This window comes from Phyllobates terribilis, unplaced genomic scaffold (genome assembly GCF_046119375.1).
Source record: "Phyllobates terribilis strain yellow unplaced genomic scaffold, ASM4611937v1 Scaffold_1__5_contigs__length_1240528914, whole genome shotgun sequence".
Taxonomy (NCBI): Eukaryota; Metazoa; Chordata; class Amphibia; order Anura; family Dendrobatidae; genus Phyllobates; species Phyllobates terribilis.
Window position 1 is genome coordinate 303,787,837 of NW_027362761.1, and position 13,290 is coordinate 303,801,126.

At 45.2% G+C, this 13,290-nt stretch overlaps 1 protein-coding gene across 7 annotated transcripts in view; it reads right to left on the bottom strand.

Moving 5' to 3' along the window:
• Positions 1-13,290, bottom strand: part of CIT (citron rho-interacting serine/threonine kinase) — a 217,511-nt gene that overhangs the window by 173,765 nt on the left and 30,456 nt on the right. For all 7 annotated transcript variants that reach the window (XM_073673358.1, XM_073673362.1, XM_073673371.1 and 4 more), the window contains 3 exons: positions 11,161-11,254; positions 10,881-11,084; positions 10,637-10,790 (listed from right to left, as the gene is read on the bottom strand). In XM_073673358.1, coding sequence (XP_073529459.1) covers positions 10,637-10,790; positions 10,881-11,084; positions 11,161-11,254 — 452 coding nt within the window. The remainder of the gene's footprint in view (positions 1-10,636; positions 10,791-10,880; positions 11,085-11,160; positions 11,255-13,290) is intronic.

The following is a 13,290-nucleotide window of genomic DNA, read 5'->3' on the forward strand; positions in this document are numbered from 1 at the left end:
GAAGGAGCTCAAGAATAAAGTCCACATGAGACACCCAAAGAACCTAGATAACTTGCAGAAGATCTGCATGGAGGAGTGCGCCAAGATAACTCCACAGACCTGTGCCGGCCTGATCAGGTCTTATAAAAGACGATTATTAGCTGTAATTGCAAACAAGGGTTATTCCACAAAATATTAAACATAGGGGTTGTATAATAATTGACCCACACTTTTATGTTTAAAATGTAATAAAATTCAACTGAGCAACATAACTTTTTGGTTTGTAAGATTTATGCTTCTGTTCATAAAACCTACTCTCGCTTGCAGTTTGAAGGCTCTAACTTATTTGCATCTTATCAAACCAGCTAAATCTGCAGGGGGTTGAATACTACTTGTAGGCACTGTATGCCACGGCCGTGGCATTGTCCGATTATACTCTGATGTGAGAGGCTGCCAGTAAGTGATGGAAGGCTCTCAACGCCAGGAGGATGGCACGAATCTCCAGGATGTTGATGGGCAAGGTTGCTTCCGCTGGGGACCACTTGCCCTGTGCTCTGTGGTGTAGGTGTACTGCACCCCAACCAGTCAGGCTTGCGTCTGTGGTCAGGACCTTCCATTGACCTGGGAGAAAGCATTTCCCTTTTGTTAGAGAGGTCCGGTTGAGCCACCAGTGAAGGGACTTCCTGGTTAACAACGTCAGCTGGAACTTTCTGTCAAGGGAAGAAGGGTTCCTGTCCCATGACTTGAGAATGTCTAATTGGAGAGGTCTGAGGTGAAGTTGGGCAAATGGAACCGCTTCTATTGCCGCCACCATCCTGCCAAAGACTCTCATGGCAAACCGGAGAGATCGAGGGGTTTTGCTGAGAAGGGTGCGAACTCCTAAACGGAGAGGCAGTGCCTTGTCCTTGGGAAGGAGTATTAGACCCCTGGAGGTATTTAGCATTCCCAGGAATGTCAGAGACTGGTTTGGGTCTGGTGATGACTTTTGTAGGTTGACTAACCAGCCCAGGCGACTCAGAGTGTCGATCATGAATGAGACACTGAGCTCGCAGTCCTTGAAGGTGGTGAGCCTTGACGAGGAGATTGTCTAGATATGGAATGACCACTATGCCTCTGGAGTGTAGGACGTGCATGGTGGCTGCCATGACTTTGGTAAACACTCTGGGGGTCGTGGCGAGTCCGAACGGGAGAGCCACGAACTGGTAGTGGTCCTGGTCGATTGCGAACTTGAGAAATCTCTGATGGGCAGGTGCAATCGGTATATACAGGTATGCATCTTGTATGTCTATATTCTCCTTTTTCCATGGATGCGATGGTGGAACGAAGAGACTCCATACTGAAGTGACGTACTCTTACATATTTGTTGAGCTGTTTTAGATCTAGTATGGGCCGTGCCCCACCTCCTTTCTTGGGGACTACGAATAGATTGGAGTAGAACCCCTGGAAGCGCTCGGCTGTTGGGACACGTACTATGACACGTGCTTGAAGGAGCGAGGAGACCGCTTGGTGAAAAGCTTTTTCTGGCGGTTTTGGGGGAACAGATATAAGGAATCTGTTTGGTGGGTTGGAAGTAAATTTTATTTTGTATCCTGAAGATACTAGTTCCCTGACCCACCTGTCTTCTTTAATAGGTAGCCAGACTTGATGAAAGAGTAAAAGTCGGCCGCCTACAGGTGGAGTGTCTTTTTGAGTCCGTGAGTCATGATGAGAAGAAATTTTTTGGATTTCCCTCTTTTTGATTGGCCTGCATTTGACTGCCAGGTCTTGTCCGACTTTTCTGTCGATCTCGAGTCTTCCTTGTGTGTGAAGCGGCTGTTATTTTGTGCTGGCCGAGAGACGGATCAGCCGGAAGAGTTCCGAAAGGATCGGAGTCTAGCTTGGTTATGCTTGTTATAATTGCGTTTGGGTTTCAGTTGGGGAAGAGAGGTTCTCTTACCCCCGGTGGCGTTGGATTTCATTGTGTCCAACCTTTCACCGAAAAGCCGACCGCTTAGGTATGGAAGCTGCGTGAGGGACTTCTTAGAGGCTGCGTCCGCTTTCCATTCACGCAGCAAAAGGATACACCGAATAGTGATGGCGTGTGATATTGCCCCCGCTGCACCTCTTGCAGAATCCAGAGCTGCATGAAGCAAGTAGTCTGCCACAACTGGTATTTGAACTACTTGTTCCGACAGTTCAGGGGCAGAAGCTTGAAGGCCAGTTTGTAAATTTTTGCCCAAGCCAGTATGGTCTTGGCTCCCCAGACTGAAGTGAGCGCGGGAGCTAAGGAGGCTCCTGTGATTTCGCAAATTGAACGAGCCATACTTTCTACCTGCCGGTCTGCTGCATCCCTGAGGGTTGAGCTATCTGGCAGTGAAAGAAGTGTCTGTGCTGCCAGCCTGGAGACTGGGGGGTCCACTGCTGGTGGGTCTGTCCATTCTTTGAGGATAGATTTTAAATTCTAAATGATTCAAGAAAAAACTTAGGCGGCTTCAGGGCTCCTTCAAATGAAATGTTATCTTGTGGTGCGTCCAGGGTCGGATCAGAGATATCCAGCACCCGATGTATGGACGAGATTATGTCCTCAACTAGCGCTGTATTGCTAGGTGGGCTTAGAGTTAGGGATCCATCAGTTTCTTTGTCCGAGTCGGAATCTTCTGACTCCTGTGTGTCACAAAGGTGTATCCTAGGTGAATCAGAATGGAGTATTTCTTTGGACGGGGAATGGTGCGGAGAAATATAATCCCTGTCCCTGGTAGGGGACTGTCTAGATGACCTGGGACTACGGTATCTGTCCCTAGACAGGGATGACCGTGTGCTGTGTGATGACGCAGATGAGCGTGACCTATGGGTGCGCTTGCGTCCTGACCCTGACCTGGATGTGCCTGGGTCAGTATGTGGCTGAGTCAGACTTTCTCTTTGCTGGGTAGTCTAGCAGAGGTATGGCTTTGCAGAGCCTGGATCAATTGTCGGTCATGTTATCTATGAACTGTGTCATAGATTGTGACATTTGAGTGGCCCATTCCACTGAAGGGTAGTAGGGGCTGCTGGGACTCTGGCACAGTAGTCTGCGTACAATCCTCGCAATGCGGATATGCCGCTGGGAAGAGCATTACTGCAGGCTTCTCACCACTCTGGAAAAGCAGTTCTGCCTTGTTTTCTTAGACTTTGAGCCCGGCATAGTGCACCTGGAGTGGCTATGCAGGGGGGCTAATTGTGCAGAGGAGGATACAGAGTATTAGAAAATTCACAGCTGAGGGGTAACTCAAGCTGAGAACTTACCCCACCAATGTGCCCCTGTGAGCAGCGCTGAAAAAGCCTGGTCCTGTGCCTCCCCGGAGACCTGGCTGGCCTGTGAATGTCCTGCAGCAGTAATGGCCGCCGTAACTCTTCTCCTGTATCCTGAGGTGAAGGAGAAGGGGGGCGGAGCGCTGCAAGGGCCGCAGTTTCTATGGAGATGCGCGCCCTGCAGCCTAGATAAGCCCCCTGTGTGACACCGCGGTTTAAATTTATTTTCTATGCCCAAAAGGGCTCCAGGCCGGCGCGGTAGTCCGGGGGGGCCGGATCAGAACCCCCCGGATTGAAAGGCAGAATGGCGGTGGGGGCATAAATGGAAGGGGGCTCTGAAGAGAGTCCCCCTTAGGCGCTTTTAGGGAGAAAGCTGCCGCAGGTGCAGAGCCTGTGAAGGCCTGTGCCTGTATGTGCCATGGCTGCCTGCACTCCCCCCGGCTCCTACAGGATCCCACAGACAGACTGGGGCTCCTGTATTGCTGCTGGTCCTCGGCTGCGGTGTGCTGGCTGGTGAGAGCTGCAGATGCTGCCGTCCAGGCCCTACCTGATGGTGTCTCAACCTAATACCCCCAGGGGTGATTAGGGAGGGTGCCGCTGTCACCGTCAGGGGGCTTTGTCCTCGCCTCAACTTCGGACCAAGACCGAGGGAATTGGGGAAGGAGGGGGGTTCTCAACTTCGAGCCTGACCCGAGGGGCCGGAGAAGGAGCAGCATGGTGGCTACGCCATCTCAACTTCAACTGTGCACCCCACAGTAAGGGGCAGAGGAAGGAGCCATGCCGGGGGTCTCTTAAGAGAACCTCTTTTCTTCGTCTGTAATCCCGTGCTGAAGAGAGGGACGAGTGAAGGTCTGAGGTGTGCCTCCTTGCGACATTAAGCAAAAACTGAAGATGGCTGACGCCGTCTAGGGGTGTATACTGCAGAGGAGGAGCCACGGTTAATCTTTTTCAGATTATGCATAGTGTGGCCTCCTAGTGGACAGCAGCATAACACCCAAGGTCCTGTGTCCCCCAATGAGGCGACAGAGTAAACTAGATTTTACAAAAAATGTGTCTTTTAGTGTGTGACAGCTGTCAATCATAAAAACCACATATGATTCTGGTATCGCTGTAATCGCACCGACCCAAAGAATAAAGTCGTCTAATCACTTATACCACACGAGGAACAGCGTAAAAAATAAACTCTCGGGTTAGGGTTGGGCTAGGGTTAGGGCTGGGGTTGGGGCTAGGGTTGGGCTTGGGATTTTTTTCAAAAGTAAGAAAAAAAGATGACGATATGGCGACTAGTGTTGAGCGCAAGTGCTCGCTACTTGAGCTTGCATCGGGTGCTGTGGTATGCATGGAGTATCGTGGGTATTTGAGTGACATGCTCGAGTCTCCGCCCCATATGCTTCGCGGCCAAAAAAACTTTGCGGGGATTGCCTGCCATGCACGAGCGATCCCTGCATGCTTTTTTTTGGGTGCCTAATAACCGTGAAACATGCGGGGCAGGGACTCGAGCATGTCACTCGAGCACACGCAGTACATGGTGCATACCTGAGTACCCGATGCAAACTCAAGTAGCGAGCACTTGCGCTCAAGACGAATGACAACTTATTCAATATGATGACCTAATGTTATCAAATTCTCTGTCGTACCTCTAGGTTCAAAATGTTCACTATACCCCTTGATAAAATCCTTGAGGGGTCTAGTTTCCAAAATGGGGTCGCTTGTGGGGGGTTTCCATTGTTTAGGCACACAGGGGCTCTCCAAACGCGACATGGTGTCCGCTAACAAATTGAATGGAAAATCGGCTCAAATTGTTAGCGGACACCATGTTGCGTTTGGAGAGCCCCTGTGTGCCTAAACATTGGAGCTCCCCCACAAGTGACCCCATTTTGGAAACTAGACCCCCCAAGGCACCTATCTAGATGCATAGTGAGCACTTGGAACCCCCAGGTGCTTCACAAATTGATTCGTAAAAATGAAAAACTGGAAAAAAAAATACTTTTTCATTTTTACAGATTAATTTGTGAAGCACCTGGGGATTCAAAATGCTCACCACACATCTAGATAAGTTCCCAGGGGGGTCTAGTTTCCAAAATGGGGTCACTTGTGGGGGTTTTCCACTGTTTAGGCACATCAGGGGCTCTCCAAACGCAACATGGCGTCCGCTAATTATTCAAGCAAATTTTACAATCGAAAATTCAAATGGCGCTCCTTCCCTTCCGAGCCCTGCCGTGTGCCCAAACAGTGTTTTTTCCCACATATGGGGTATCTGCGTGCCCAGGGGAAATTGCACAACAAATTTTGGGGTCCATTTTTTCCTGTTACCCCTGCGAAAATAAAAAAAATTGGGTCTAAAGTAACATTTTTGTGAAAAAAGTTAAATGTTCATTTTTTTCTTCTACATTCCACAAATTCCTGTGAAGCACCTGAAGGGTTAATAAACTTCTTGAATGTGGTTTTGAGCACCTTGAGGGGTGCAGTTTTTAGAATGGTGTCACTTTTGGGTATTTTCTGTCATAAAGACCTCTCAAAGTGACTTCAAATGTGATGTGATCCCTAGAAAAATGGTTTTGTAAATTTTCTTGGAAAAATGAGAAATCGCTGGTCAACTTTTAGGCTATGTGCCCACGATGCAGAAAATTTCGGCAGCATTTCTGCATCTCCCTGGCAGAAAAAACGCATGCACATTGTGCATGCGTTTTTCCTGCAGAATACATGCGGATCCACATGCGTTTCCGCATGCAGATTGACAAGCGCTTTCCAGGCGATAGCATCACTTGGAAAGTGCTTGACAACTAGGTCACACTGTATAAATACATGCAAACGGCATGGATTTATATAGTGTGAACCGTAAAAATGAAAACAAATAAAGCTATACTCACCCCCGAGGCCCCGGTGTGGCTGCAGCGCTCGTTCCTGTCTGGTTCCTGGATGCCGGCATATCGCGAGACAGAGCGGTGAAGGGCCTGCGGTCACATGACTGTGACGTCACCGCAGGTCCTCAAGCGATGCCGGCATTCAGAGAGAAGCCGCCGGACAGGTGAATATAAACTTTATTTTTTATTTTATTCTTTTTTTACAGGTACAATGGTACCCAGGTCTGGATGAGAGTCTCCTCTCCTCCAGAACTGGGTACCATCCGCACATAGAGACGCATAGAAGCCGCTTGTACAAATGTACAGTCGCGGTTTCTATGCGTTTCAATGCAAGTCAATGGCGGGAGTTCCGCTGCGCTTCCGCAAAATTAAATGACATGCTGCGGATTTTTGTACGCAGCATAAACGCTGCGGAAAAATCCGCAGCATGTGCATAGAACATGCGGAATCCCCTTGGGGACCATGGGGGGCGGATTACCTAGCGTTTCACAAGCGTTTATGCTGCGGAAATTCCGCAGCATAAACGCTTGAAAAACGCTACGTGGGCACCCAGCCTTAACCCTTATAGCTCCCTAACAAAAAAAAATTTTGGTTCCAAAATTGTGCTGATGTAAAGTAGACGTGTGGGAAATGTTATTTATTAACTATTTTGTGTGACATATCTCTCTGATTTAAGGGCATAAAAATTCAAATTTTGAAAATTTCTAAATTTTCGCCAAATTTCCATTTTTTTCACAAATAAACGCAAGTGATATCGAAGAAATTTTACCACTATCATGAAATACAATATGTCACGAAAAAAACAATCTCAGAATCAGGGGGATCCATTGAAGCGTTCCAGAGTAATTACCTCATAAAGTGACAGTGGTCAGAATTGTAAATATTGGCCTGGTTATTAACGTGCAAACCACCTTGGGTTGTAAAGGGGTTAACCCCACAGAGAATCTATGGGGTATTGTCAAGAGGAAGATGAGACACCAGACCCAACAATGCAGACGAGCTGAAGGCTGCTATCAAAGCAACCTGGGCTTCCATAACACCTCAGCAGTGCCACAGGCTGATCGCCTCCATGCCACGCCGCATTGATGCAGTAATTGATGCAAAAGGAGCCCCGACCAAGTATTGAGTGCATTTACTGAACATACATTTCAGTAGGACAACATTTCAGATTTTAAAATCATTTTTCAAGCTGTTGTTATAAAGTATTCTAATTTACTGAGATAATGGCGTTTGTGTTCTCATTGGCTGTAAGTCATAATCATCAACATTACCAGAAATAAACACTTGAAATAGATCATTCTGTTTGTAATGACTCTATATAATATATGAGTTTCACTTTTTATGTTGAAGAACTGAAATAAATTAACTTTTTGATGATATTCTAATTTAGTGAGATAAACCTGTATATATATATTTTGCTCCGGAGGAAGGGTTAGGGCTTATTTTCAAGTGATGTCTTATTACACACCCACTGCACATACACAGTATCTCATCATACATGCGGCTATTTAGACATGTTGCTCACTGCAGTGACATCTTCATTACAAGCACATTAGGTCCCCTGATGAACCCTGGTTTATTTCCCTGGGGAAAACGCGTCGGAAAGGGCTTATAAGATAAGTACAATTATTTGCTGGTCTGCTGCATTTTGACCATGTCATTTTCTGCTTATATCTATATTGTATAAAGGGGATAGTTTATGTTACGTGAACTCTTTCTATATAGTCTTTATCGCAGATCCCACTATATTGGAAGTCTGACCTATAGACTTTAGATACCTCATTATATGTGTCTATGGCTGGTATTATCAAATGAGATAGCACTTACAACTAAATAATTTGCTGTATTTTTTTTGAGTGTACATAACATATCATCATATTTATGGTCTGCTCCTTTAGTTCATGACCAGGTACAGCCATAGTCATCTATGAGATATAAGCTATTATACTGAACTGTAGCACTTTTATTGGTGATGGTGGTGGTTTTGGGATAGTCAGCCCCTGTAGGGTCATAAAGGGAAAGCCAACAATGAGCGGGGGCACCGTGTCGAACTTAGGGTGCCAACCTCCGTAGGGTAAGTGAGGGTGATTACACATCCCCCACACCTTCTACATTGTTTTTTAATCCCTTAACCCCTTAAGGACCAGAGCTTTTTCAGTTTTTGCTTTTTTGTTTTTTGCTCCCCTTGTTCCCAGAGCCATAGCGTTTTTATTTTTTGGTCAATATGGCCGTGTGAGGGCTTATTTTTTGCGGGACGAGTTGTACTTTTCAACGCCATGACTAGTTTTACCATATCGTGTACGGGAAAAAAATTCCAAGTGCGGTAAAATTGCAAAAAAAGTGCAATACCACGGTTGTTTTTTATTTATTTTTTTTACCACGTTCACTGAATGCTAAAACTGACCTGCCATTCTTATTCTCCAGGTCATTACAAGTTCGTAGACACCAAACATGTATAGGTTCTTTTATATTTATAGTGGTGAAAAAAAATTCCAAAATTTGGTACAAAAAAAAAAAAAAAATAGCGCCATTTTCCGAGACCTGTAGCGTCTCCATTTTTCGGGATCTGGGGCTGGGTGAGGGCTTATTTTTTGCGCGCCGGGCTGACGTTTTTATTGATAACATTTTGGGGTAGATCCGATGTTTTGATCGCCCGTTATTGCATTTTATTGCAATTTTACGGTGACCAAAAAACGTAATTCTGGCGTTTAGAATTTTTTTCACGTTACGTCGTTTACCGATCGGATTAATTCTTCTTTTATATTGATGGATCGGGCGATTCTGAACGCGGCGATACCAAATATGTCTATGTAGGTTTTTTATATATATATATTTTATTTTGAATGGGGCGAAAGGGGGGTGATTTAAACTTTTATATTTTTTTTATATTTTTAAACACGTTTTTTTTTTCACTTGCTGCTTGCTTCAATAGTCTCCATAGGAGACTAGCAGCAGCAACTATCCGATCGGCTCTGCTACATACAGGGGACCAGCAGATCCCCTGCATGCAGCAGAAATGGTCCTGTGCTATGAGCGCCGACCACTAGGTGGCGCTCATAGCGACCAGATCATGACAACCACAGGCGTCTGCTGCAGACCCTGGGTTGTCATACCCACCCATCGGTGACCCGCGATCACGGGACGGGGACGCCGATGGGCGGGGCTTATGACGCGCTACCCGGAAGCGTGCGTTAAATGCTGCTGTCGGAGATTGACAGCGGCATTTAACATGTTAATAGCCGCGGGTGGATCGCGATTCCATCCGTGGCTGTTGCGGGCACATGTCAGCTGTAAGAATCAGCTGACATGTGCTCGGTTCAGTGAGGGCTCAGCGCAGCAGCCCTCACTGAACGGGGGGTACGCAAATGCGCGTACTAATACGGCATGGGTTGCAAAGGGGTTAATGACCGCCATAACGCATTTTCACGGAGGCAGTTAAGGGTACTGATGCCTCAGCGACGCTTTCACGTCACTGAGGAATAAGGTTGTAGAACCCCCCAGCGTCGGAAATTCTCCACGGTCTCATCTACCGGGGAGGTCGGTTTTTCCGGTCCCTGATCACCGCTACTCAGTGAATAGCGGCAATCACGAAAAAAAAAAAAAAAAGTGTGCCCGTGGTTACAATGGTTTCTCTCTCCTCTGACATGATATACATGTTAGAGGAGAGAAATTAAGCCCCCGAGCCCTCCCAGTACCTCTGCCGTCCCTCGTCCCTCCGTGTTGTTCCAGTAAAAAAAAAAAAAAAATGTTGCAGCGCCGAGATCTGCCAACAGGTACCCGGCAACAATAGGGAATTTTCCCTATTGGTTCATTTTGATCACTGTGATAAACCCTATCACAGTGATTAAAAGAAAAATAAATCAAATCCCTCTTTGTCACCCCCTTAGTTAGATAAAAATTATAAAATGAAAAAAAGTTTTTTTTCCCATTTTTTTCAGTTAGGGTTATGGATTAGGGTTAGGATTTGGGGTAGGGTTAAAATTAGGGATAGGATTAGGGGCAGGGTTAGGGTTGTGTTTGGGTTGGGATTGGGATTTTTTTCAAAAGTAAAGAAAAAAAAATTATGACGATATGACGTCATATGAGCAGGATAACTAAACTAAACATACAGCCAGCGTCATGAAGAACAATGAGTCCTGGAATTAATGTTATGAACCCACAGAGCCGTGATCTGATCACCACCAAGTCTGTCTGGGATTACATGAAGGATTGGTGCAAGCCTACATTCACAGAAGATCTGTTGTTAGTTCAACAAGATGTTTGGAACAACCTCTATGCCGAGTCCCTTCAAAAGCTGATGCATCAAAAATCGATGTTTTGATGCTCTTTTGAAGACAAAGGTTGGTCACTCTAAATGTTGATTTGATTTCGATTTTTTGGTTCATTCAATTCGCATTTTCTTAACTGACAAAATTAAACTATTAACATTTTGGTTTTTGAAACAATGCATACTTTACAGATTTTTTTTTTCTACATCTGTCAAACACCCCCCCCCCACATATTACATATATTTATTAATCACTCACTGTTTCGGATATTGTCCCAGTCAGTGTTTACAAAAAATGGATGACAGCACAAGTCTTCATATTTCAATCTTTCCCTTTGCCCACAGAGTAAACTTTGAATAAGATCAAGAAAATTTTTGCTGATTTTGGGTTCATCTGGAAACTTTAGGAACCGCTGTAAAAACAATTATAGACAATTAACTTATGCAAAAGGCAATAGCATTTAATAAACATATCCAATAAAACAAGAAAATCATTTAGTAACCTGAAAGTTCATGATGTTGTTAAATGTTTTTGTGGCGGTTCCTTCTGTAAATGGAGATTTTCCATAAAACATTTCATAAGCAATGATGCCTAGAGACCACCAGTCACATTCAAGACCATAACCAGCTTTTCCATCCCCATTCATCACCATGAGTACTTCTGGAGCCATATAATCTGGTGTACCAATAGGCAGCTGTGCATTCATCTGAAATACAAGGCATGACATGTTATAGGGCAACAAAGATCAGATTGTTATAGCTCGAGGAAGTCAATGTACTTACCACTTTATTTGATGTCAGCCTTGCTGCAGACCCAAAATCTACTAGTTTAACGTGACCAGTGCGATCAATGAGAATATTCTCTGGTTTAATATCTCTAGTGAATAAGACATAACATTTATTGTAAATTAATGTTCTGACACAGGATTATGAAATCACTGTTTACGGTAACAAATAATGTCAGCTCTGGTGGATGCATAAGGCTATGTGCATTCAGGATTTGAATGCAGAAAATTCCTTAAGGTTTCTGCATCTCTTGGCAGGAAACACGCGCATTTTGCTGCGATTTTGATGCATTTTTTGTACATTAATGAATGCTTTTTGGAGCTAAATAAAGATATTTGAAAAAAGAAACGTGTGACATCACTTTAACCCTTGGTTTACCGTCGACCTGGGGTGAATATATTGGTTAATTTAAATGATTAAATAATGTGTCTGTTGTAGTTCAAATAAAGTTTTACTCTGTGTGTGTGTTTATTCAACTCTTTACTTTAATTAGGTTTAGTAATGACAGGGTCTGATTGACACCTTGCCATCACTAAACATAAGGGCTAGGCGTCAGCTAAGCCCAATCTCATTAGCATTCCCTTTCATGTCATTTCTGGGGCAGCTGAGAGCTGCTATTTTTAGCCTAGGAAGGTGCCATTAGGCAAATATGTTCCCTGGCTATTAACAGCTCACAGCTGTTTGTTTAGCAGCTATGTCCCCACAATCAGCAAACAGCAGCGCTTTGGGAGCAACGTATCTTAGCTGCGTCCAAAACGCTGTGTTCTAATGCTGCACTTTTGTTATCAATACATACAGATCTACCGCATGCAATGACACTTCAATTGGTTAAAATCTGCAGGAGACTGGCATCTCCACTACAGAAATTGACATGCGGGTGAGTTTGAGTATGTGGCCACAATCTGGAGCTGCTGCAGGTTTGAAGCTGCGTGTTTATGCAGCGTCAAACCCGCAGGGTCCAGATGTTGCAGCATAGTGGATGGAATTTCTAGAAATCCCATGTCCACTATGCGTGCATCTGAGGCTGTGGATCACCCGTGGATAGTGACATGCGGCGCGTCTTTCAGGACCGCAGCACGTCAATTCCTCTTTAGAGTCGCTAGACTTCGCAACAGAAATTTGACCACTAGAATGTATTGAATGCGGTAAATCAATAGAACGCAGCGTTTTGGATGCAGCAAAAATATGCTGTGTCCAAAACGCTGCTATGTCTGGATCGTGAGCACATAGCCTAAAATTTAAAAAAATGGAGTGGGCTCCCGCCTTATTTTCATAACCAGCAGAGGGAAAGCCGACCGCTGAGAGCTGATATTAGTCGCCGGGGAAGGGGCCATTAGCCAAAAAATGTTCCCTGGCTATTAATAACAGTCCACAGTTGTTTGCTTAACCAGCAAAGGCTAAACAGACAGCTGCGGGCTGATATTAATAGCCAGAGAAGGGGCCATGGATCCTGGCCCCCTAAGCGGCTAATAGTAGCAGCTCTCAACAGTCCCAGAAATGGTGCATCCATAAGATGCGCCAAATCTGGCGCTTAGCCTCGCTTTTCCCACTGCCGTATAGCAGTGGCAAGTGGGGTAATAAGGTTGGGGTTCATATCAGTCTTGTATTGGCGGCTGACATGAAGCCACACCATTGATTGTCAGCTTTCTGTGTATGCAGTACATGGAGAGAAAACTGCTAATCACTGGTGGGGGCGGGGTGAACCACTGCAGTTGACTAGGAGGCACATGACATCTAGTCCTGTACTGATAATCTCTTGCTGATAAACACTGATTTTATTGAAACAGCAACACATACCCCGTTAAATAATATATCGCTGGAGTCAGGCTAACAGTCCCTACATTGTGCTGCTCACAGATTACATATAAAAAAAACTGCTGACGGATTCCCTTTAAAGGCTAATTTTATTACTGTCCAACAATGTGACCCCCAAAGAAAAGAGTGGAGCCAACAGAAGCCAAGGGGATATCGTGCTTTCCTGATGCCGCATCAACTCATGACTCCAACTCAAAAATATTTCCCGGATCTGCATATTCCTCAAACACGAATCTGCAAAAACACTAGTGCACGCCCTCATCATCTCTCGCCTCGACTACGGCAACCTCCTGCTCTGTGGCCTCCTTTCCA